Below are 21,281 nucleotides of genomic sequence, written 5' to 3' on the forward strand. Positions count from 1 at the left end.
TTGATTGTAAATGTGCAGGGAAGTTCCCCAGAAGACAGGTAATTTGTCTAAATTCATAAGCCAGTCATGCATAAGTTCTCAGAATCGGATCACTTCTCCGTGCCATCTCTAACACCTCTTAGGTATATAAAACTTCTTTGAGCCCTGGCCAGTTTGGTCAGTGGTTAGAGTCGGCCTGTGGCCCAAAGGGTCACGGGTTCCATTCCTGGTCAAGGGCATCTACCTTGTCTGCAGGTTCCCCAGCCCTGGTAGTCAACCAATTGATGTGTCTCTCTCGTGTCCATGTTTCTCTTTCTCTCTCTCCTTCCACTCTCTCTAGAAATCAATGAAAAACATACTTCCGGTGATGATTTAAAAAATAACAATAGCCTTAACCGGTTTGGCTCAGTGGATAGAGCGTCGGCCTGAGGACTGAAGGGTCCCAGGGTTGATTCCGGTCAAGGGCATGTACCTTGGTTGTGGGCACATTCCCAGTAGTGGGTGTGCAGGAGGCAGCTGATCGATGTTTCTCTCTCATCAATGTTTCTAACTCTCTATCCCTCTCCCTTCCTCTCTGTAAAAAGATCAATAAAATATATATTTTTAAAAAAATAACAATAGTAAACTTCTTTTAATCCCCTCACTTCTAGTATCTTCACTCCCAGAAAAACAACCCTGCACTTTGGGGTCAGACTCAAATCTCAGCTCCATCATTTCATTACGTACCTGTGCAAAGCGGGGCTGTTACATTGCATCTCTGGGCCTCGGGTTTCTTACCGGTTAGGGCAGTTGTCGGCAAACTGGCCTCTTGAGTGTGGCTCTTCCACAAAATAACAGGTGTGGGCGCACACGTACAGTGTGATTGAAATTTGGTGGCCCATGCCACGGGGCCAAAGAGCCGCATGTGGCTTGACCACATGTGTTAGGGGGTTTGCCGTCCACTGTGTTAGGGGGATAAGTATACTAACCTTCAAGGTTGATCACAGAATTAAGTGGCCTCCAGCACAGTGCCCGGCAGGGACTAAGTTGATGTTAGTTGAGAACCCCTCTCTCTGGGCCCTGACCCACAAGGCCCCAGTCTACCAGCGTCAGCCTCGTCTGACACCCATCCTCTCCTTGGTCTGTGTCAGTCCCACTGGCATTTAGTTCCTTGAGAGGTTTGGGTGTGTTTTTTTTTCCTCCTGATACTAAGCAATTCTCCAGTCCTCTGAGGACACCAAGTGGGTGTCCTATAATTCATTTCAGCTCGGACGCTGCTGCCTGGAGCTGGTACAGGCAACACAGGCTTAAGGGCTCAATCCCACAAGACTTCCAGGTTACCCACAGTTCTGTTCTACTTGGCTATAAAGTTGGGGGTTTCCCCAGCACCCTCCTCAGTTAGGTAATTTGCTAGACCAACTCATAGAACTGGGGAAAGCACTTTTACTTGCTGTTAGTGGTTTATCTTTATAAAGGATACAACGCAGGGACCAAATGGAAGAGATGCATTCTAGTAGGTATGGGGGTGAGGGCATGCATGGAGCTTTCGTACCATCTGTGGGCCTCCCACCCTCCCAGAACCTTCATGTGTTCACAGCAGGGGCCCTCCGAGCCCTGTTGTTTAGTTGTCTTAGTTGTTTAGATGAAACCTGCAGACTGGTTGGCCAGTGCTTTTGAACTCAGTCTCCAGCCCCTCCCCGCTCCCACCTGAGGGTGGGGCCTGGGGTGAATGCTCCAGCTTCTCAGCCAGGCTTGGCTTTCCTGGCCACCAGCCCCATCTGAAGCTGCCTGGACTCCTGCCCAGAGCTGCCTCGTTAGGACAGAAGGTGCTCTTACACGTCAGAAAACTCAGTGACTTTAAGAGCTCTGCACTAGGGATAAATACTGAACGTCTTCCTGTGACACCATAGGCCTCGTCCTCCTCTCGCTTCCCACTGTGAGGTTAGCACACGCTGTTCCCCCTGCCCTGACACTCTTCCCATCTTCTGTCAGATCTCAGTTTATCCTCACGTCCTCAGACCGCCTCCTTGGCGGGTCCCCCTTTCCTGGACCCTGCTGTCATGCTGGACCTCTCCCTCCCAGCCCTTTCAGGGTCACATCCCACACCCGTGAGTGTCACTGTCACTGACCTCGCCCTGTGTCATGGGCTGAATCACGTCCCCCAAGTTCATCGATTGAAGTCCAAACCCCAGCACCTCAGAATGCTTAATTGGTAATGGGGTCTTTAGAAAGATTAAGATAAATTGAGGTCATTAGGATGGGCCCTCGGCTGATATGACGGGTGGACTTGGAAGAAGAGGAGGTTAGGACACAGATAGAGACAGACACGGGGGCACGGGGCGGGGGGCGGGGAGGGGGAGACGGCATCTACAAGCCGAGGAGAGGCCTCAGCAGAAGCAACCCAGCCATCACCTTGATCTCAGACTCGTCAGAACAGGAGATGTATTTCTGATGTTTCGGGGCCTCTCACCCCCCCACCCGCACCCCAGTCTGTGATACTTGTTACAGCAGCCCTAGCTGCCTAATTTCTACAAGGCCACAAGCTCCACCGAGGGCAGGGACCACCTCAGGGTTCATTCCTCGTTGCATCCCTGCAGCCCAACATGGAGCGTGACTCTCATCTATATTCAGTGCGTGCGTTGAGTGGAGGATGACAGGGAGTCTTGAAGAATGGAAGTTTCATGGACCCCGTGCTGAGTAGTCCCAGGCCAATAATTCTTTATCCCTTAGCATCTCTGGTTTGAACTTCCTCCCTGCCCTTCCTCATTGAATGAGTACTACCATGTCCCTAATCTGCCCAGCGGCCAGACTTAAAAGTATAAAGAGACTTTGTGATTAAGCTTTCTGACTCTTCCCTGGTCATCTCCACCTTCTAGGCTGTGTTTGTTCAGCGTCTGGCCTCTGCATAAGCAGAGCATCGATGCACAATAATGGTGTGATCTAACAAATGCTATAAGGAAGGAAAGGGAAGCAATGGCTACATAAGACCCGAAATGCTTGGCACTGATGATTACACTTAACGTTGACCCTTAGTTTACAGTTTACAGCATTGCATGTCACTCTTCAAACAACCTTCTCATGAAAAGAGGGTGTATTTTGTCATCATCTGTTTTAAAGAAAGAAAAGCTAGAGCTCCAAACTCCAGTCCTGTCGACCTACACAGCATGGGTAGCGACTGGGAAGTGGGAACGTGAATGTGGACCTTGGAATCCTGCACACGCACGCTGTGTCTGCGACCCCCAATAGGTGGATTAGACTATTGCTCCCGGGCGCTGCTATTACAGGTTCAAAGGGGTGTCTGTGATAGAAGTCACTGAAAGATGCCAACAAGTTGTGTTTTTTAAGAAGAGGCAGATCCGAGAAGTCCCGGGACGAAGGTTGGGGCTGGATGCAGGCCAGCTCTGCGCCCCAGCGGAGGTGTCCTCCGGGAGGTGACAGCAGCCGCCTGGCCCAGAAGTCGCTTAGTAGCAGCAACTTTGGAAGAGCCTTGCGGCTGCCTCCGTCCACATTCCTTTTTCCTTTTTCCTGTTTCCAAAGACAAAGATCACGGGGAAGAAAGGGAAAAATCCATGTTTGAGATTGAGCAGGAGTTTTTATGCTGTCAATTAAGGTAACGTGGGCCCACTCGGGGCTGACTTGGGGGGGTGACAGGTGGCAAGGGACCTGTTCATACATCTTGGCACTTGGAATCATTATCTGGGCTCGGATTGCAGTCTTTTCTGAACCTCAGGCCTCCCTTTCCTGTTCTCCCTGGGCGGCCTGGGTGGGACGTGTTCTCAGCGCAGTGCCCTGGGATTACCTGAAGAGAATTAGACTCAGAGGACCCAGTGGGAGCAAGGGCTCTGCAGTGTCCTGGGCCCCTGCCTATAGCCCAGGTGGAGTGCAGGCAGGGACAGATACATCGAATACTCACGTTGGAACCAGCCTTTCTACCAGCTTCTAGTGTCCTTCGGAGCCTGGCCCACAGTGATACCCACCTTCCCCTGGGGAGAGAAATGCGATTGCAGATTATTCCTGACCTTGAGTGTCACAGTGAACACGGGCTTTTGCAACAGAGAGAGCTGAACACAAGCCCCAGCTCTGGTTCCCAGCCGCCTGTCCTTGACAGCAGCCTGTCCCTCCCTCACCTACTCTCCTTCCAAAGGATGGGGGTAAGCAGGGTGCCCACCTTGTGGAGTGGTGGCAGGCCCTCTGAGACAGTGCCTGAGAGCATGCATCCCCGTGCTGGGGCGGCATGCTCGCAAAGAGAGGGGTTGGGATGGGAAAACCAGGCTCCTGTCCCAGGACCAGAGCGTGCACACACACACAGTCCAAGTGAGGAATCACGTGTGTGGACGGTCCGTGAGGAGGACGGTGAGAAAACTCGTCGTTGGCCTCAATGAAGAGATCTCAGTCCTTTTGGAAGGAGCTCTCAGGTCATCAGATCTCCTCTTCTACCCCGAGCAGAATGCCCTCCCACAGTCTGCCTGCTGGTGACCTCCACTCCCCAGGTCCTGACCCCAATGTGTGTCAGAATTTATGGGGATTCCTTGGCAAAAAAAGAATCCCCAGGCCTGACCCTGGGAGGATCTGCTTCAGTCTGAGGTGCTGCCTGGAAGACGGCGGCCAAACCATTTGAGAAGCTCCCCGTAGAGATCATGAAATCCAGGAGGTGGGGCCTGGGTCTGTTCCCTTTGCTGCTGTGTCTCCAGCAGTTGGCACTGAGCCTGGTGCACGGCAGGGCCTCGGTGAACACCTGCTGATATGTGCAGCCTCTTCCAGAACAATCCCAGCGCTTAGAAGCTTCCCCAGAAAGGCGGCTCATTTCTGTGTCGGTGAACTCTAACGGTGACTTAAGATCTGGCTCATAATAAGCCCAAATTTATCTTCCTTTCATCTTCACTCATTCGACCTAATTCCGCCTTCATGAGTGTCATGGGTTCTAATTCCTCTCCGAAGGGAAAGGATTGACCCTCAGCTATGGAGGTCGCAAGGATGGGTATTTATCTGCAGATGAAATCCGGGCTGGCTGAGCAATGGATGCACTTACCTCATCACGTAACTGAAATCCAGGAAACAAAACGATGGGCGAAGGGACCTGCTTAGCCAGAGCACCTGGATTCCATTTCAAGGGCATGCCAGGTGAACTTGGGGCACACAGACCTGGTTACAAGTCCCAGGTCTGAAACAGCTGCCTCTACCCCTCTGCAGAGGAGGGATGGAGGGACTAATGTTGACCCGGGATTGCATCCCCTGTAAAACTAGGTGAGCATCATCCTCAAGTCCAAGAGGAGAAGAGGCCACGTGGTGCCGGGAGCCAGTCCATCCTTGCTGTTTCAGCAGCGGAGGCGGGGTCCAGCGCTTTGCTGATGGTGTGTGTTCCTAAACCCCTGCTCCCCTCCCGGGGCGTCTCCTGTTGAAGGGGGGCAGCTCCAGAATAATTACTAAGACCTTCACAGCTCCTAGGAACTTCCGTGACCCCAGAGGGCATTCGCTGGAGCTGTGAGAAGTGCAAGTTCAAGAGCAGTCTCTTTCAACCCATTCAGGGCTGTGGAAATTTACCCTTTTGTGTTGCATCTTCTCCCAAGATGTTTTATTATCCAGCACCCACTAGCCTGGGGCACCAGGGGAGCAATTCTTTCAGGATGTTTGGTAAATGGCCATGTGATACTACATGGTTTCCTTATTATAGCCGCCCTGCACTCAGACATGCGTTGAATGATACCGTTAAAGCTTTTCTGTGTTAAAGCAGCTGATTACAATAAACATGAGGTTGGAACGGCATCGTTGCTTTGGTTGTTGATGGTCAGGACAGCCCCTGGGTATAACACTTTAATACCCACCTGCCGGTGTAAGCACAGCTCATTTGATGGGCAGTCGTGATTGGCAGTCTCTCTCTCTCTGCACCCGGGACCTGGGGCTGGGAGAAAGGAGACAGCTCTGGAAGCATCCGATCAGAGCTACAGCTACCTGCTCCTGGTGTTTACCTGGACAGGTTACCTAGGGTGCACCCACCGCCACCCCATTTCAACAGCTCCACCAGTTCAGTGGGCTGGGATGGTGACTTTTAGATGATATTTATTTTTCATTAAACAGTCCATTCATCTGTCTATCCATCCATCCATCCATCCACACTGTACTGGGTCCCAAGAGCATTAAGCTTTTTAACCAAGGAATAAAATCATCAACTTTCCCTTGGAAAGTATTTCTCCAGCTGGGTAAGCTGAGTGGAGTAGCAAGGAGCTCCCCTGAGGGAAAGGCAGCCAGGTACGAACCTCCTGAGGTAACCTAGGAAAGAGAGATGGGGAGGGCATGGGAGAGCGAGGGAGGAGGTGATGAAGATAGTAGGTGAAATCTGTAGGATTTGTTCCTGGCGATGATGTAGATGTCGAGGAGAGCACGGCGTTGAGGTGGACTACCGGTTCCCAGCTTCGGTGACAAGATCCACCTGGATGCTGCCAACCACACAATAAGCAGGGTCACCGTTATTTAGGGGGAGAAGGTTATGGGTTTGGTTTTGGTCGGTGTGAGTTGAAGGTCACTGTGAAATAGCCTAATGATGATGGTGAGTGGATAGTTGGATTTAAGAGTGAGAAGGTCTGGAAAGTAGCCTGAGCTGGGGATGGAGTTGGGTGACTACCTCCCTCTGAGGGGTGTTTGAAGCCACTGGGGTAGCTCCCATCATCCAGGGATCTAGGGATAAGGTGTAGAGCAGGAAGAGGGGGCCAGGGACAGGTGTTGGGGAGCACCAGCATTGAAGGGAGGTCCCTGGAAGAAGTAAAGCAATGCCCAGAGGCAAGAAAGCTGGCATCACAGAAGCTAAAGGCCTCAGGAAGGTCCAGGGGAGGTAGGGGAGCAGCTCCAGTAGGGGTGTTGGGGATAATGTGGCCACATTTTGCAGATTTGGTCTGTGCGGTGTCACAGAAGAGAGAGCTTGCCCACTCAGCTCTCACAGACCCAAGCGCTAGACACTGAGCATCCCGGTGGAGAAATGTTGGCTTTGTGATTGATGGATGGCGCCACCCAGGAGAACGGGAAGCTAAGGCTCAAAGGCCAGAACTCCCCGAGGCATGTAGGTTGCAGATTCTATAGAGCAAAACCACAAGATGTCAAGAGTTAGGGGCTTGCGCCCTAACCGGTTTGGCTCAATGGATAGAGCATCAGCCAGTAGACTGAAGGATCCCAGGTTTGATTCCGATCAAGGGCATGTACCTTGGTTGTGGGCACCTCCCCAGTAGGGGGTGTGCAGGAGGCAGCTGATTGCAGTTTCTCTCCCATCGATGTTACTCTCTATCCCTCTCCCTTCCTCTCTGTAAAAAAAACCCCAAAAACAACAACAACAACAAAAACAACACAACAATAATGTGTGTGTATGTATATATATATATATATATTAAACGAGTTAGGGGCTTGGGTCATGCATGGAGCTGATTGGTCAGAGGAGAGGTGAGGGTAAAGAATCATTTCTTCAAGTCTTGAGAACAATTTGGAGGTCTGTTCCCATGTCCCTGTGTCTAGTCCCATGGGAACGGAGCCAGGGGGCGTTCCACCTTGGGGCTCAGGAGCTGAAACATAACTTAGGCCTTAGATCGGGATGTGATCTTTAGCCTGCCAGAGTTTTGGACTATGTGACCATGTGACCAAAGTATGTCTGAGTGCAGGATGGCTATGATAAGGAAAACCTATAGCTTCACACTACCATTTACTAAGCATCCTGTCTTCTGCTGCCTCGGGAGTTGCTGATTGTCTGGGGAAGGGGAGAGGCTAGATCTTGGGGTGGAGAAGGGGGAGAGGGAAATAGGGATGATTTCTAGAGCTGGGATTGAAAACTAAATTTAACCTGTCATAGGACTCCCCATTTCACTTGAATTGGAGACATTAGAACAATGAGTAACAAAGAAAGAAGAGAAAGGCCTTTAGTGGGACGTCTACCGTGAGCCAGGCACCGCATATGTTATCTCATTTGATCCCTGCCATCTGTAGTGGGGGGCAGGAGATAATTTCTGTTCTTGCCCCTATAATAAGGACATTGAGGCTCAGGGAGGTGATACCTTGGACAAGCCATACAGAACTGGGGCCGGGACCCTCTGTCTAGATTATGGACGATGCTGATGGACGATGCTGCCTTCCTCCTACCTGGCCGGTGAATGCGCAGCCTGCCCCCTCCACGCCTCGTGTGCCACATGGAAGCGTCACCAATCCCTCCTCCTGGGCCTCACCTCCGACCAGCAGGAGCCCTGCCTGGAGCCAGAGCTGAGGGAGGAGGAGGAGGAGGGGAGTCCCCAGCCTGGAGCCATCCGTCTGCTGGCTGGTGACACGACACCAGGGCCCAGCAGAATAGCAAGCTTGTTCGCTCTTGTCTGGCTGTTAGTGGTGATGTATGAATAAGCAAAGAAGACAGCTTCATTTTCATAAGTTAACTTGTGCCTGGAGGAAGGAATACGGGGAGCAGTGCACTTCATCATCACCGCAGGGCCGCACGGAGAACAATGACAGAGCCTTTCCTGTTAGTCACGGTGCTTTGTTGTAATGACTCCTGAGAAGACGAGATGATGGTGAGGATGCTGAGAGGCAGAGGGCGGGAGGCAGCTCACAGGAACCCGGGTCCTTCCCCAAGAAGAACCCCTGGGAGGCTGCCTCTGGGTGGCTGCCAGGCCCAGGGTGAGGTGTTGACACGGACCTCTGCAGACCGGGGTGTGGATGCCACGTGGCTGATGATCTGGGGGAGAGGATCTGTCCCATCTGCGCTGTAACTGGCGGGGGACTGAGGGACTCTCCGCCTAGACAGGTGTTGTGAGGCAACACCGTTATCAGAAGAGTTTTTAGGGAAACTTGGGAGTTAGAAAGCCTGTGTGAAGGGGAAGGGAGAGGGGGTGGCAATGTGGGACAGCAGGCGGTTCATGACTGCGGCCAAGATGTGGAAGGGGAATCGCCCACCTTCCCCCACAGTCAGTCATCCAGGCCCTCCCCTCCTGCAGCCTGTCCGCATCTCTGTCACCGCAGGTACCGCACAGCTTCGTAATAGTTCATCTGTCGCCTCTTCCAGCTGCCTGTAGAGCAAGGGCTATATTTTGTTTGTCTGGATTCCTTAGTGTTTTGTGCCGTGTCTGACACACAGCAAACTCTCAATCGATAGTCAGCTGATCCAACGTCGAGGTAGAGTAGGGATCATGTCAGCTAAGGGAGGGAGACGGCTGAGGCTGCCCAAGCCTGAAGCCGAGCCGACAGGTCAGTATATAGAGCCGGGAATTCTGGGTGTGATGATAAGAGTAAAGGCGTACTGGACATTTGACTACTTTCTAGGCATTGTCAGTGGTGATGTGTGTCCATTCTGAGCACATGGCACCTTCATCATGTCCCCTAAAAATTGTAGCATCAACCCAGGGACACCAGGAATTATGAGCCCGCTCCCCAGAGACCCCACATTGCCTGTGTCACAGCCCCTGGGCTCTCTCATGAGGTCGCAGCTTGAGGACTGGGCGCCCAGCTCTCTGCACTGAGGGCGCCGTGCCCTTCAGATCTGAGTGCTCTGCACCGGCATCCCGGGCTTGTTGCGTGTGGAATGGAGAGCTCTCGGCTTCCTGAATCGGTGCTGTGTGTTTCTGGGGGATCCTACAAGTTTTGAATGTGATCATGCGGAATGACAAAGTGGGCGATAGTATTTTCCCTGCCTCTAATTTATGTATCTGTGCTGGGTGTTGATTTAGATAGGAGCTCGATAAATTGATCAAATAAATTACAGCAAACCCACACCGCGTCGTTTCAGGGAGCTGTCACCACACTGAGGAGGCTCTATATCACCCAGCGCCGAGTTCCCGGGGAGCCGCTGCTCTCCTGCCAGCGGGGGGCTTCCGTGCGGTCAGGAAGGTCTTCATTCCTCGGGTCGGCCAACAGCGTAAGGATGTTAATTCCAGAAGGCAGTGGTTAGCTATAGAAGACAGTGGTTATTAGTCATGAGACCTTGAGCACCTTATTTAGACTTTCTAAGCCTCAGTTTCTCTTTGTATAAGATGGGGATTTATGCCCTAGCCCAGGGGTCCTCAAACTTTTTAAACAGGGGGCCAGTTCACTGTCCTTCAGACCGTTGGAGGGCTGGAATATAGTTTTTTAAAAAACTATGAACAAATTCCTATGCACACTGCACATGTCTTATTTTGAAGTAAAAAAACAAAATGGGAACAAATACAATATTTGTATTTACATGTGGCCCGCGGGCCGTAGTTTGAGGACCTCTGCCCTAGCCAGTTTGGCTCACTGGATAGAACATCTGCCTACAGACTGAAGGGTCCTAGGTTCAATTACAGTCAAAGTCACATACGTCAGTTGCAGGCTCCATCCCCAGCCCTGGTCAGGCCTTTTTGTGGGGACAACCAACCCATATGTCTCTCTCACATCGATGTTTCTCTCTCTGTCTCTCTCCCTCCCTTCCACTCTTTCTAAAAATCAATGGAAAAATATCCTCGGGTGAAGATTAACAACAACAACAAAAAAAGATGTGGATTTATAATTTCCGTTATAAACCTTGGGTTCAGGCAAATAAAGAAGTATATGCCGGTTCCATCGCTAGCTGTGCAAACCTCAGCCCTATGCGAGCCTCAGTTTCCCAGTCTGTAAAATGGTATTGATTCTAAGAAAACACCTTGTGTGCACGATTGGGTTGTCCAGTGGAAGGCAGTTGGGTCTGATGCCTGACTAACCCTCCTTACAAGGCTCAGGGATTTGCTCTGGGGACAGAGAAGCAGTTGTTCCTGCACAAAACACTCCTGAGTTGCTGTCACATTGGCATGAGCTGGTGCACGGTGAGAGTAAAATCACGGCGAGAAGGTGGCTCTTCTCTGTAGGTCCCGTCTCATTAAACAAGGCTCGCTTCTTCCTCTGACGTGAGGAAATGATCTCTACTCATGCCTAGGCCAGCGAGTTAGTATATAATGGGAAACATTAGGACTGGAACACTGGACGCGTAGTATGTCGATAACTGTGTGCTGCAAGAGGTAAGGGTGGGAGGGAAGGATGGATGGATGGATGGATGGATAGATAGTTGGATGGATGGTCTGGGATTCTGGCTTTTTTGCATATTAACTGTGTGGCCTTGGGCAACTCAACAAGCAACTCTGGGCAGCCTCCATTTTTCCTCCATAAAATGGGGATACGAAAAATAGATGGACTACCTACGTGTGAGAATTAAACAGGTTAACACAAGTCAAGCACTTAGGTCAGAGCCTGGCAGCCGATAAGAACTCCGAATAATGACAGCTCCTGCCGCGATTTGCCGTTACTCTGCCTCCTGTTCTGCACTCGCTGACCCACGGCTCGGCCTCTTTGAAGACCTTTGCATTCTCTGTCCCTCACAGGCCAGCAGGTCCTGGGCTTGGTGGAGAACCAGAGCGATTGGTACCTGGGGAACCTGTGGAAGAATCACCGCCCTTGGCCCGCCCTTGGAAGAGGCTACAATACAGGTAGGTCATGAGGGGCGGGGAGGGCGGGTTACAAAGGGCGATGTGAGGACTCATGCTCCTTCCCTGGGGAGAGGAGGTGAGCCACTGCACAGGTGAAGCCACCTGGTGGCCTGGGAGCCTTCCAGCCCTTTCTCTGTGCTGCCCCTACAGGCCAAGTAGCGGTGGGACCATGGTGTCTGCGGGAGTCTCACCACAAAGCCCCTGACCTTCAGGGCAGACCCTGGGTCTCTATGAGTGTGACCTGTGGGTGCCTTGGCTCCGTTACTATAGACCAGAGATCACTCTCCAGTGACAAGCCCAGCGTCTCAGTTTCTTTACAAAACAGAAACCTACCTTCCTCGCTCACATGCCATGTCCACGTTAGATGCCACCATCAGCATTCGGGGTTCCCCTGGATGGGGACTAACTGGCACAGGGAGCAAAATAGTAGGTGACCCATTGGCTCTGAAGGCATCTGGTCCGATGTGACGTGCTTTCTGCTAATATGTCGTCGGCTACAGCATGTCATGTGGCCATGCCCACCTTCATAGGGTGTAACCTGGCCACGTGCCCGGAGGAGGAAAGGCAGAAATGTTAGATAATTGGTGCTCAGGAAACCGTGTGAAATTAAGTCCATTCTTCTCCCCTGTTGCTAGTCCCCAACTTGTGTCTCCTCTTTTCTTTCTGTCTGTTAATAGTAGCATTCGTGCTCATTCATTCTTTGTTCACCTCTGTCTGTTGAATGCTTCCTGTGCACTAGGCCCAGTGCTGCAGGGGCCAGACACAGCCTGGGACCTCATGGAGCATGTAATCCAGGAAGCCAGGGCAGCCCCTCCCCTTAGGCTCAGGTGCTGCCAGTGTCTGTCTTTAAAACATTCTGGATCCTTCTGCCTCCTCCCCTCCTTCCCCTTTGCCGCTGCTTTGGGGCCCTGTTCTCAGAGGATGCAGACCCGGGACCTGTGCCAGGACTAGAACTTGGAGCTCAGGGAGCAGTCGGGTGGGGTGCGGCCAGCTGGAGCCTGACCTCTGAGACCAGCTGTCCTGCGTGGGGACCAGTGTCCTTGGGGGATGGCGCCACCTGGAGGTGATGGGTGAAACTGTCCTGCAGTTCACTCTGGGAGCCCAGGGTCCAACTCTAGAGAGGTCGAACACTGGATCCCAGAGGCCAAAGGAAAAAGGAGGAGAATCAAGCTTCCAGAGGTGAGAGTTCAGAGATGGGGTCAGAGTCAAGGTCAAAGCGGGTCTAGGGTGAGGAAAGAAAGGTCCAGCGTCCATGTCCTGAGCAGCAGAGGTGGCAGGTAGGGAGCCCTGTTGGAAGGCCATCCTTCCACATGGGACGTCCTGACATTTGCCACAGTAACCACGCACGCCCCCTGTCTCATATCCCCTAACACCTACCAGGCGTTAGTTATAGCCTGAAGAGGTTCCAAGTGAAGAATTTTCACCACCTGCCCCTTCGTCTACCTCCTGGAGGCCCCCCTGGCTGTGCTGGGCGTTAACCCTCGAGGTGCAGGATGGTGGGGAATTCTGGGAAGGCCCTGAGAGGAGCGGAGGTGGGAGGGGCCCCATGGGGCTCAGAGCAGCGGCTCTCTGTAGCCGGTGTGGGAGTATTGCAGTACTTTGTTAATGGTGAGGGCAGGACCCTGCACACCAGCTGGGCCCTGGCCAGGCACGGTGCCAGGTGCTTCGTAGGTGTTAATCTCATTTGATCCGCACACTAACCCCAGGAGCAGGTGCTATTCTCATCTCTATTGTATAAGCTGCAAACTGAAGCTTAGACAGTTGGCGGATAAGTAAGGGGCCTGTTAACGATGAGCTAAAACTTCATAGCGTGAACTTGTGTGAGTTGTGTGGTTTCGGGATCAAGACTCCTTTTTGAAAATGCAGAATCCTCCACTCTGCCCTTGAAGGGTCTTGCCGGAGCTTGACAAGGAACCTGCCCTGGAAGAAGCATCCAGGAAGTTTCTGGAGCAGAAGGTCCAGGAGTCTGCTCTGTCTTGCCTTCCAGCCAGTCCTCTCAGGGCCTCTCTGCTCAGTGCACAAAGCCGGACCTTTTAGGAGGCAAGTTGCCAAACTCCCGTTTCTCTTTTTGAGGGTGAGGCTCTGACCTGGACGTTATCAGACTGTCAGAGGGCCGAGCCTCCTTCTGGACACCTGTGCCCCTTTTCTGAATCAGAGCGCCTGTTCATAACATCAGCTTTCAGGCCCTCACCCAGAGAGAGTGGATCTGAATCTGTAGCGATGAGGCCAGGCAGCTGTTATGTTAAACACGCCCCCTCCCTGGCTCTGATGCATGCGAATGTTTGAGAACCTCGTGCAGGCTTTTATTGCCATTTGCACATCAAGCTCAAATTGGACTGGAGTTCAACTGAAAAGCCCCATGAATGACGATTCGGCCAAAGGGTCCCCATTCTGGACGTCGGTAGGAGATTTATTGCGCCTGAAGCACAGGCATTACATTTATCTCTGGTGAGTTGTCTCTGATTTAGGCCAATCTTTGCATCATTTTATTTGACCCCATTTTAGTTCTGCTCAGGGTCATGCACAAAAATAACGAAAATGCCTTGTTTATCCCGTGGCCATGTCCCATTTTTTGTAACATGCTTTGAACGCCTCTTTTACAGTTCTGGGATAAAATACATAGATTACCTATATGATTACACTGTCTACATATATAATTTTCCAAAAATCAATCTAGTGCCCTGACTGTAATATAAAGAAGAAATGAAAGGAAATTAATCTATATATATAAAAGGCTAATATGCAAAGTGTCCCCTCAAGAGTTCAACCAGGAAACTGGGAGCTCGATCACTTGCTATGATGTGCGCTGACCACCAGGGGGCGGCACAGAACCAAGGAAGGCCCCGGCCTGCAGCCGGAAGGCTCCGATCAACCCGAATCGCTGGCCAGGCATAAGGACCCTACCCGTGCACTAATTTCATGCACCGGGCCTCTAGTTTACTATAAAATAATATTGACTTCAGTGTGTAATTGCTCAGGCTTGGCAACTGTAGGAGACCTAGTGAGGTGGTCAGAGGCTACATGCTGGTGTTCGGGACAGACGACATTAAATATTTTTTTACAACAATCCATCTCCATATTCTTTCATAAAAGAATAGTCAAGAAATGCAGTGATGTGCAGGAGCCGTGGTTTGTAAGAGCTCATTTTTAAATTCTCAGGAAATGTGAGATCTGATTATTAAGCATAGCAACTATTAAAAGTCAAATTATATAAACTTACCAGTAACTGATTTTAAAAACGAAGGTAATAAATACTCAACACTCATTACTTCCTAGTCATATTCCTATTACCTGTGCTTTTAAGGTTATTACATCTGCTGTATCTGTATGGTGGGAATACTGTAGAGTGATGAGCTACTGCACATCTCTCCCTGCTCCCTTCAGTGACATTGCATTAGTAGCTTGAAATTTGCCAGTGTGGGAGTATTTACACCATGGAAATTGGCAGACACTATAAATCAGGGCTTTTCTTTTTTTCTTTTCAGAAATCTAACTGTTAAACTTTTACCAGCATGCCACTGAAATATAGTAATATATGTGATTGCCTCTCCCCCCATCACTTTTGCCTAACTTAAATACTGTAGCAGTTTGCAGTATATTCTTGACTTTCCTCTTTTCACATATGTAATTATCTATTTCTCTCTATATATGCATCTCCTTTTTCATTGTCACATGTGCTTTTTACTTCAAAACAAAATGTTGGGTATCTCTCTGCATTGGTACATAAAGTTGTATTTTCTTCTTTCTTTTTAAGGGCTATGCATAGTTTTTCCATTTGCTGAATGTACCCTAATTTCTTTTATTTCCTATTAATCGGTATTTTAGTTTCTAGGTTTTCCCCCTAACTATTATAAACCACACCACACATAAACATACTTTATATTCATATTTGTTGGCTTATGCAAGTATTTATACACAGTGGAGCCTAAGAACTGGTATTGATCTAACAAATATTATAGATATTAAAATTTTTCATAGGCTAGAAAATAGCAAATGAGTCATGGGTCAGGTAGATGAAATTTTTAAGCAATAACTATTTATTAAATAGTAATTACATTTTGATTAAAATTTAATATTTATTTAAAATAACTAATATTTTAAAAAGTAAACCACTTCATAACTAAACGGGGTTGTGTGGATATGTGTGTGTGTGTTGTGTGTTTGTTTTCTGTACTGGAAATAGTCTGAATTGCAAAGGACAACCTCCAGAACCGTGAGAAAATGATTTCTGTTGCTTGCACTCACCCAGTCTGTGTCCTTTTTGTTACTGAACCACCTAACGCAGAAACCTCACTTCAGCTGTTGATGCAGGCAGATGCTCTCTCAGGCCTCGGAAGCCATGAAGCCCTGGCCAGGGCGGGGGGAAGCAGAGCCCCTTCCTTGCGATGGGCCACTCTCCCTGGCTTTCCCACCTCAGCACGGGGACTCAGTGACTTGCATGGCTACCGTGGGCACAAGGGAAAGCCATTCCTGAGAATGCCGCTGCCCCCCCTCTGCTGACCTGCACAAGGTCAGGGATTCTCTCCACTCTGGCCTCAGCATAGCAGGAGCTAAGGAGCTAAGGAGCGTGACCCAGCCACCCAAGTCCTGTGCGGCTGGTTCCGTCTGCAGTGAAAGGGAAAGAAGGGGGGAGATGATCCCAAATCTTCCTGCCAACAAGAACATAATCTGGCCTTCAGTCAGTGCACGGATGCTTTGAAGACTCGCGTACAATGAGAAGAGGCATCTGGCTTCGGGAGGTCTCTCAAGGTCACGGTGCCCATCTCTGAGGTGTGACTTGTGCATTCAGTGCATTAGCTCGTGTAACCCCCACTGTACAGAGAAGCCCATGGAGATGCAGAGAGGCCCATGGAGGTGCAGAGCAGCTAATTGATGTCAGGAGTTAGCAGAGCCAGTAAATGACAGAGCCCAGTCTCTTCTTGGGGCCTCAGTGCTTGAGGTTGGGAGCGAGGCTGCTGAGACCTCCCCAGGGGATCTGTCCAGCCCCGCCCCCCGCCCCCCCCCACACACACACACAGGAATAGATAGCTGTGTGCCGTCTTATAACCTGGTGCCACCCATGTATTGTGTTCATATCACCAGCTCACATTCACTGGGCATTTACTCTGTGCCAAGCACTATGCTAAGTGCTTGTCATGCTTTTATCTCTAAGTGCCGCTTACAATTTATTTTTTTTTCAAGTACGGTGGACACTCAGTATTATTTTATTATATTAGTTTCAGGTATACAGAATAGTGGTTAGACATTTATATAATTTACCAAGTGATCCCGCTGATAAGTCTGGTGCCCACCTGGCACCATACCCCAAAACAAATACCATATGATTTCATGTATATATGGAATCTAAAGAACAATTAAGTGAGCAAACAAAACAGAAACAGACCCATAGATACAGAGAACAAACTGAGGGCTGACAGATTTGGGGGTGGGGGTGATGAGATTGAGGCGCAGAGGGTGGCAGAGAAGGGCAGGCAGAGGACCTGGGCACGTCAGAGACCTTCCCGAAGCATTAGTCTCCGTACATGGGGGGCGGGGATGCAGGGTGAAAGCAGCGTGGAAGGCTGAGCTCTGCATACCTCAGTGGATGTTGATGCAATGCATGCGTTTCCTTGGAGCGTGTGAATAAGTGAAAGATGAAAAGATGCGAACCGTGCCCTGACTGGCGTGGCTCAGTAGTTAGAGTGCCGGCCTCTGTACCAAAGTCGCCGGGTGCCATTCCAGTCAAGGGTACATACCTTGATTTTTCAATCCCAGGCCCCAGTCGCAGCGTGTACAGGAGGCACCCAATCAATGTGTCCCTCTCATGTGTATGTTTCTCTTTCCCCTCTCTCTCTCTTCCCCTCTCTCTCTCTCCCCCACTCTTCTCTTTCCCCCTCCTTCTTTCCCCTCTCTCTCTCCTCACCTCTCTCCCCTCTCTTTCTTTCTCTCCCGCCCCCCCTACTTTCTACTCTCTCTGAAAAAAAAATCAGTGGAAAACATCCTCAGGTGAGGATTTTAAAAAGGTGCCCTTCCGTGTGGGCTCTCTCTGTTTAAGTGGAAATTGCGAGAAGCTCCTTGCCCTTTCTGCGGTCCATTAGCTCAGCGCTCGGTCAGGCTCCAGTGCACATTCAACTGGTCCGAATTGCTCGGCCAGCCAAGCCACCTCGCCCTTCTTGGTAGGCAAATGAGACATCATCTCGCGCAGTGAAGCATCCAGCCAGACAGGGACGGAGAGGCAGACTTGTTATTCATAAAACATTAAACACTCCACGCCAGCGAGCTGGTCAGCAGACCTGGCTTCCATCGGGGGAGGAGTTACTTCTCAGCACCTGATGGAAAGTCCTTGGGGCTCCGGACCCGCAGCCAGGCTGGGGCGTCCTCTATGCTTGCACAGACGGCTGGCTTTTCCCTGCGTTGTGATCTGCTCCGTCTTGCTCAGTGGTGATTTAAGACCAAAGTCTTGGACTCTTTGTATTTTTCCCCTGAACAACTGTAGAAAACGCCTTGTTCTTACTGGAAGAGACAGCGGGAGAGTCGCTAATAACTAAGCGCGTTGACTGCAGTGGCCGGGGCGTGGCCGGACGTCCTCGTTCGGTGTGTGTGATCTCCCGCTTTCTGATGGACTGACCGCCCGGGAAAGGCTGTCTTGTCTCCGAGCCCGTCCTGGGAGACATTCATCTCCTGGTGGGACTCCAGGGGCTGGGGAGGAGAGCCAACCCCCAAGCCTTGCTCCTGCCTTAGGTTTGTCTCGTCATCTGCTGTCTAAAAGGAGCAAAATCCCTCACCTCCCAGGATTTAATGATGGTCTGAGAATGTGTCCAAATCTGTCAAATGGCAATGGTGAGTTTGGCCCCAGACAACAGCCTGGGGTGCTTGGGCGTCAAGTTGCTCTTGTGTGTTTCTTTAAGACGAAGCAAGCGGATTTGGGGGCTCGGTGCCGTCGGCTCCTAAGGACCGCATACGGAGGTACCGCAACTTGCTGGCTTGGGCGGAAATTTATTCTTTCCCCGTTCTGGAGGCTGGAAGTCCGCAATTGAGGTGTTGCCAGACGATGCTCCCTCTGACGTCTCTGAGCCCTGACGCTGCCTGGCCTCTCCCAGCTGCTGGCGGCCGCAGGTGGCCCCTCACTGTGGTCGCATCCCTGCAGCAACCACCTCCAGTGACACAAGGCCTTCCTCCCTCTGTGTCTGTTTCTGTCTCTTCTCCTCTTCTTACAAGGACCCCGCCCTCCGGTAGTATAGCTCATCCTCACATGATCGCATCTGCAAGAACTCTATTTCCAAATAAGGTCCCTTTCACAGGTACTGCGAGCAGGATTCGAACGGATCTTTTCTGTGGTACCCAGCTCAGCCCACACCTGCACCGTTCCTCAACTCGTGATTTGCAAAGCATCTCTGGCTAAGGGGAACTGTTTGTAGAATCTTCTCAGGGCCACACAGTTGGCCGGGAATTATCCCCCTCGTTTGGTGAATGAGCCTAGAAAGAGGAAGAAAAGCCGGGGTGCGTTTAAACAGATGGATCAGAGAGAAGTGGGGAGTTGGAGGAGGAAGACAAATAAAGCCGGGGGAAGGTGGGGGTCTCAGATCCTGAGCTTTGCTCTCTTCTGTTATGTTCTTCTGCGCCACCCACTTAGCATCTCAGTGCCCTCGGGGTGGCATATGAATTCACTAACCTCAGAGATTTCTTCCTGCTTAATATTCTTTGATCCCATAAAAAACTAGCCAAGTGGGCATCGGGCACCCTGCACCCAGAAAGCCCAGCAGCCTTGAGCAGTGGGCTTCTGCCCCGTAAAGAACTCCCACCAACCGGCAAGAGAAACCGACAGAAATGAGCAAAAGACATGGACAGACCCTTCCTAAAAGAGGGCAGCTAACATCTGCAGGGGTGCTGAGCTCCATTCATCATTAAAGATGCCAATGCTAATCCATAATGTGATACCACTGCATACCTACCAGAAGGTCTAAAATGCAAAAAGGTAGGCAATGCCGGTTACTCGTGGGAGCGTGGGCTAATTGGGACTCACACAGTACCAGTGGGGGTGTATGTGGGAAGAACCACTGTACACTGGCTGCTGAAGCTGGACGTGTGTACGCCCTGTGGCCCAGACATCCACGCCTAGGTGTTTGCCCAACAGAGGGGCCTACAGATGACACCAGAAGCCATGATCCAGTGTGGTTATAACCAGCTGTCCGTCAGCAATGTCATGGGTAACTAGGGTGAGATACAGTCATGTTACAGGTTATTACTACCCAGCATCAAGTGAAAAAATTTACATCTCCATGCAATCATGTGAATGGATTTCTCAGACACGGTGTTCAGCCACAAGGCCATTCGATTTATGAAAAATGTAGAAACTGATGAAACTGTGGTGTAAGAGTTCGGGATAATAGCAGGATAGTGGGTGCAGGTATGACTCTGAGGGGACCTAAATTAAAAGTCTGCCCACAGAAGCACAAAAACAAAAGTGCTCTGCAGACCTTGGTTGAAAAGTGTTTGCCAAACCCTTTATGTGCTCAGCCCGGTCACAGTCTTGGCCAAGTACATCCTGTGCAGTGAAAGAAGAGGAAGGGCCAAGTTTTGTTCTCTTAAAGGACCACTCCCCGTGACATGAGATCTGACCCCCCACCCTCCTTTTGAACCAACCCTGTCTTCCCAGAGCACCCCCAGACTCCTGAGAGCAGGGACCGTTGTGCTTTCTATCTCTGCATGTCTGGTGCCTGGCACCTAGCAGTCCCATGATGGGTATTAAATGAATGAGTGAGTGAATGAATGAATGAATGAATGAATGAGGGAGTGAATGACCACCAGCTTTTTATAAGGTTTGAGCAGCCCTTTGTACTCCATCCATCCTCACTTTCAACAATCCCAGGATTGTCCGGAAAGGCTTCAGATGGAAGGATTTCTGGTCGCTCTCTCTGCTAAAGAGCTTTGGGAAGGAGGGGAAAAAATTAAAAAGCAAAAAAGTAGAGCGTTTCATTCATGTGATCAAAAGTGATTCCCAAATGAAATCAGCAGGGGATGTTTAAATTAAGTGCTTTTGAATAAACTCGCCTTCTATTGGGTCGTGCATGAGAAGGGAACTGTCAAACTTCAAAGCAGAAGGAAGTCGCAGTCATGAGGGTCATTCGCATAAACGTGTGGGATGAGAGCCCGCGTGTCCCCCAGGGCCTCCTGGACAGCAGCCCGCTCAGTGCCCACCTAAGGTTGCTCCAGTTCAGACCGGCAGAGCCACAGGAGGCGCTCAAGGACTAATAAACAGTTCTTCATTTTCATGGATCAGCCCTTGCAGAAGGGAGGACCCGGAATGAAGGGAGAGGCAATATCCAACCAGGTTCCTGGAAGATAGAGGGCTCCTGCACACTGATACAGCCAACACTGTAACTCTGTTTAACCGCTGTCTCCTAAACTTCGTTACCTTCATTAACCCTGCTCCCCACAATGCCTCCCAGCATCCTGCAGCATGCCCTGTACCACACGTGAGGGGTGCCGAGGTGAGGGATAAAAGGGTTCATCGGAAACCTGCGCTGAACTGGTTCCAAGGAGGCTCATAGCTCATGCCCACTTGGCTAGTTTTTTATGGAATCAAACCTCAGTTTCTCCTTCTGAATTGAGGAAGCATGTGGTCTGAATAGACGGAGCACATTCAAGCCAAGCTGCTTGGGAAGGGAGGGAGGAAGGGAGGGAGGGAGGGGCAGAACCTCCCCTGAAACAGGCTTTCATAATGGAAGCTTCAGGTGGCCCCTTTACTGAAAATTTTAAGGGTTCCTTCTTGCTGGCACTAGGCAGTAGGACACGTGCTGAGAAATTAGTTGCCGGGCTCAGGGGCAAACAGAAGAGGTGCTCTGCCTGCAGGAGGGAATGTTGGCAAAGTTACTATGAAACAGTGGCTGACTTAATTTTTTTTGGCTC

At 50.6% G+C, this 21,281-nt stretch overlaps 1 protein-coding gene across 3 annotated transcripts in view; it reads left to right on the forward strand.

Annotated features, from left to right (window-relative positions):
* Positions 1-21,281, forward strand: part of LARGE (like-glycosyltransferase) — a 442,315-nt gene that overhangs the window by 347,761 nt on the left and 73,273 nt on the right. For all 3 annotated transcript variants that reach the window (XM_015567588.1, XM_006769319.2, XM_006769320.2), the window contains exon 7: positions 11,289-11,393. In XM_015567588.1, the coding sequence (XP_015423074.1) occupies positions 11,289-11,393 (105 nt within the window). The remainder of the gene's footprint in view (positions 1-11,288; positions 11,394-21,281) is intronic.

This window comes from Myotis davidii, unplaced genomic scaffold (genome assembly GCF_000327345.1).
Source record: "Myotis davidii unplaced genomic scaffold, ASM32734v1 scaffold120, whole genome shotgun sequence".
Taxonomy (NCBI): Eukaryota; Metazoa; Chordata; class Mammalia; order Chiroptera; family Vespertilionidae; genus Myotis; species Myotis davidii.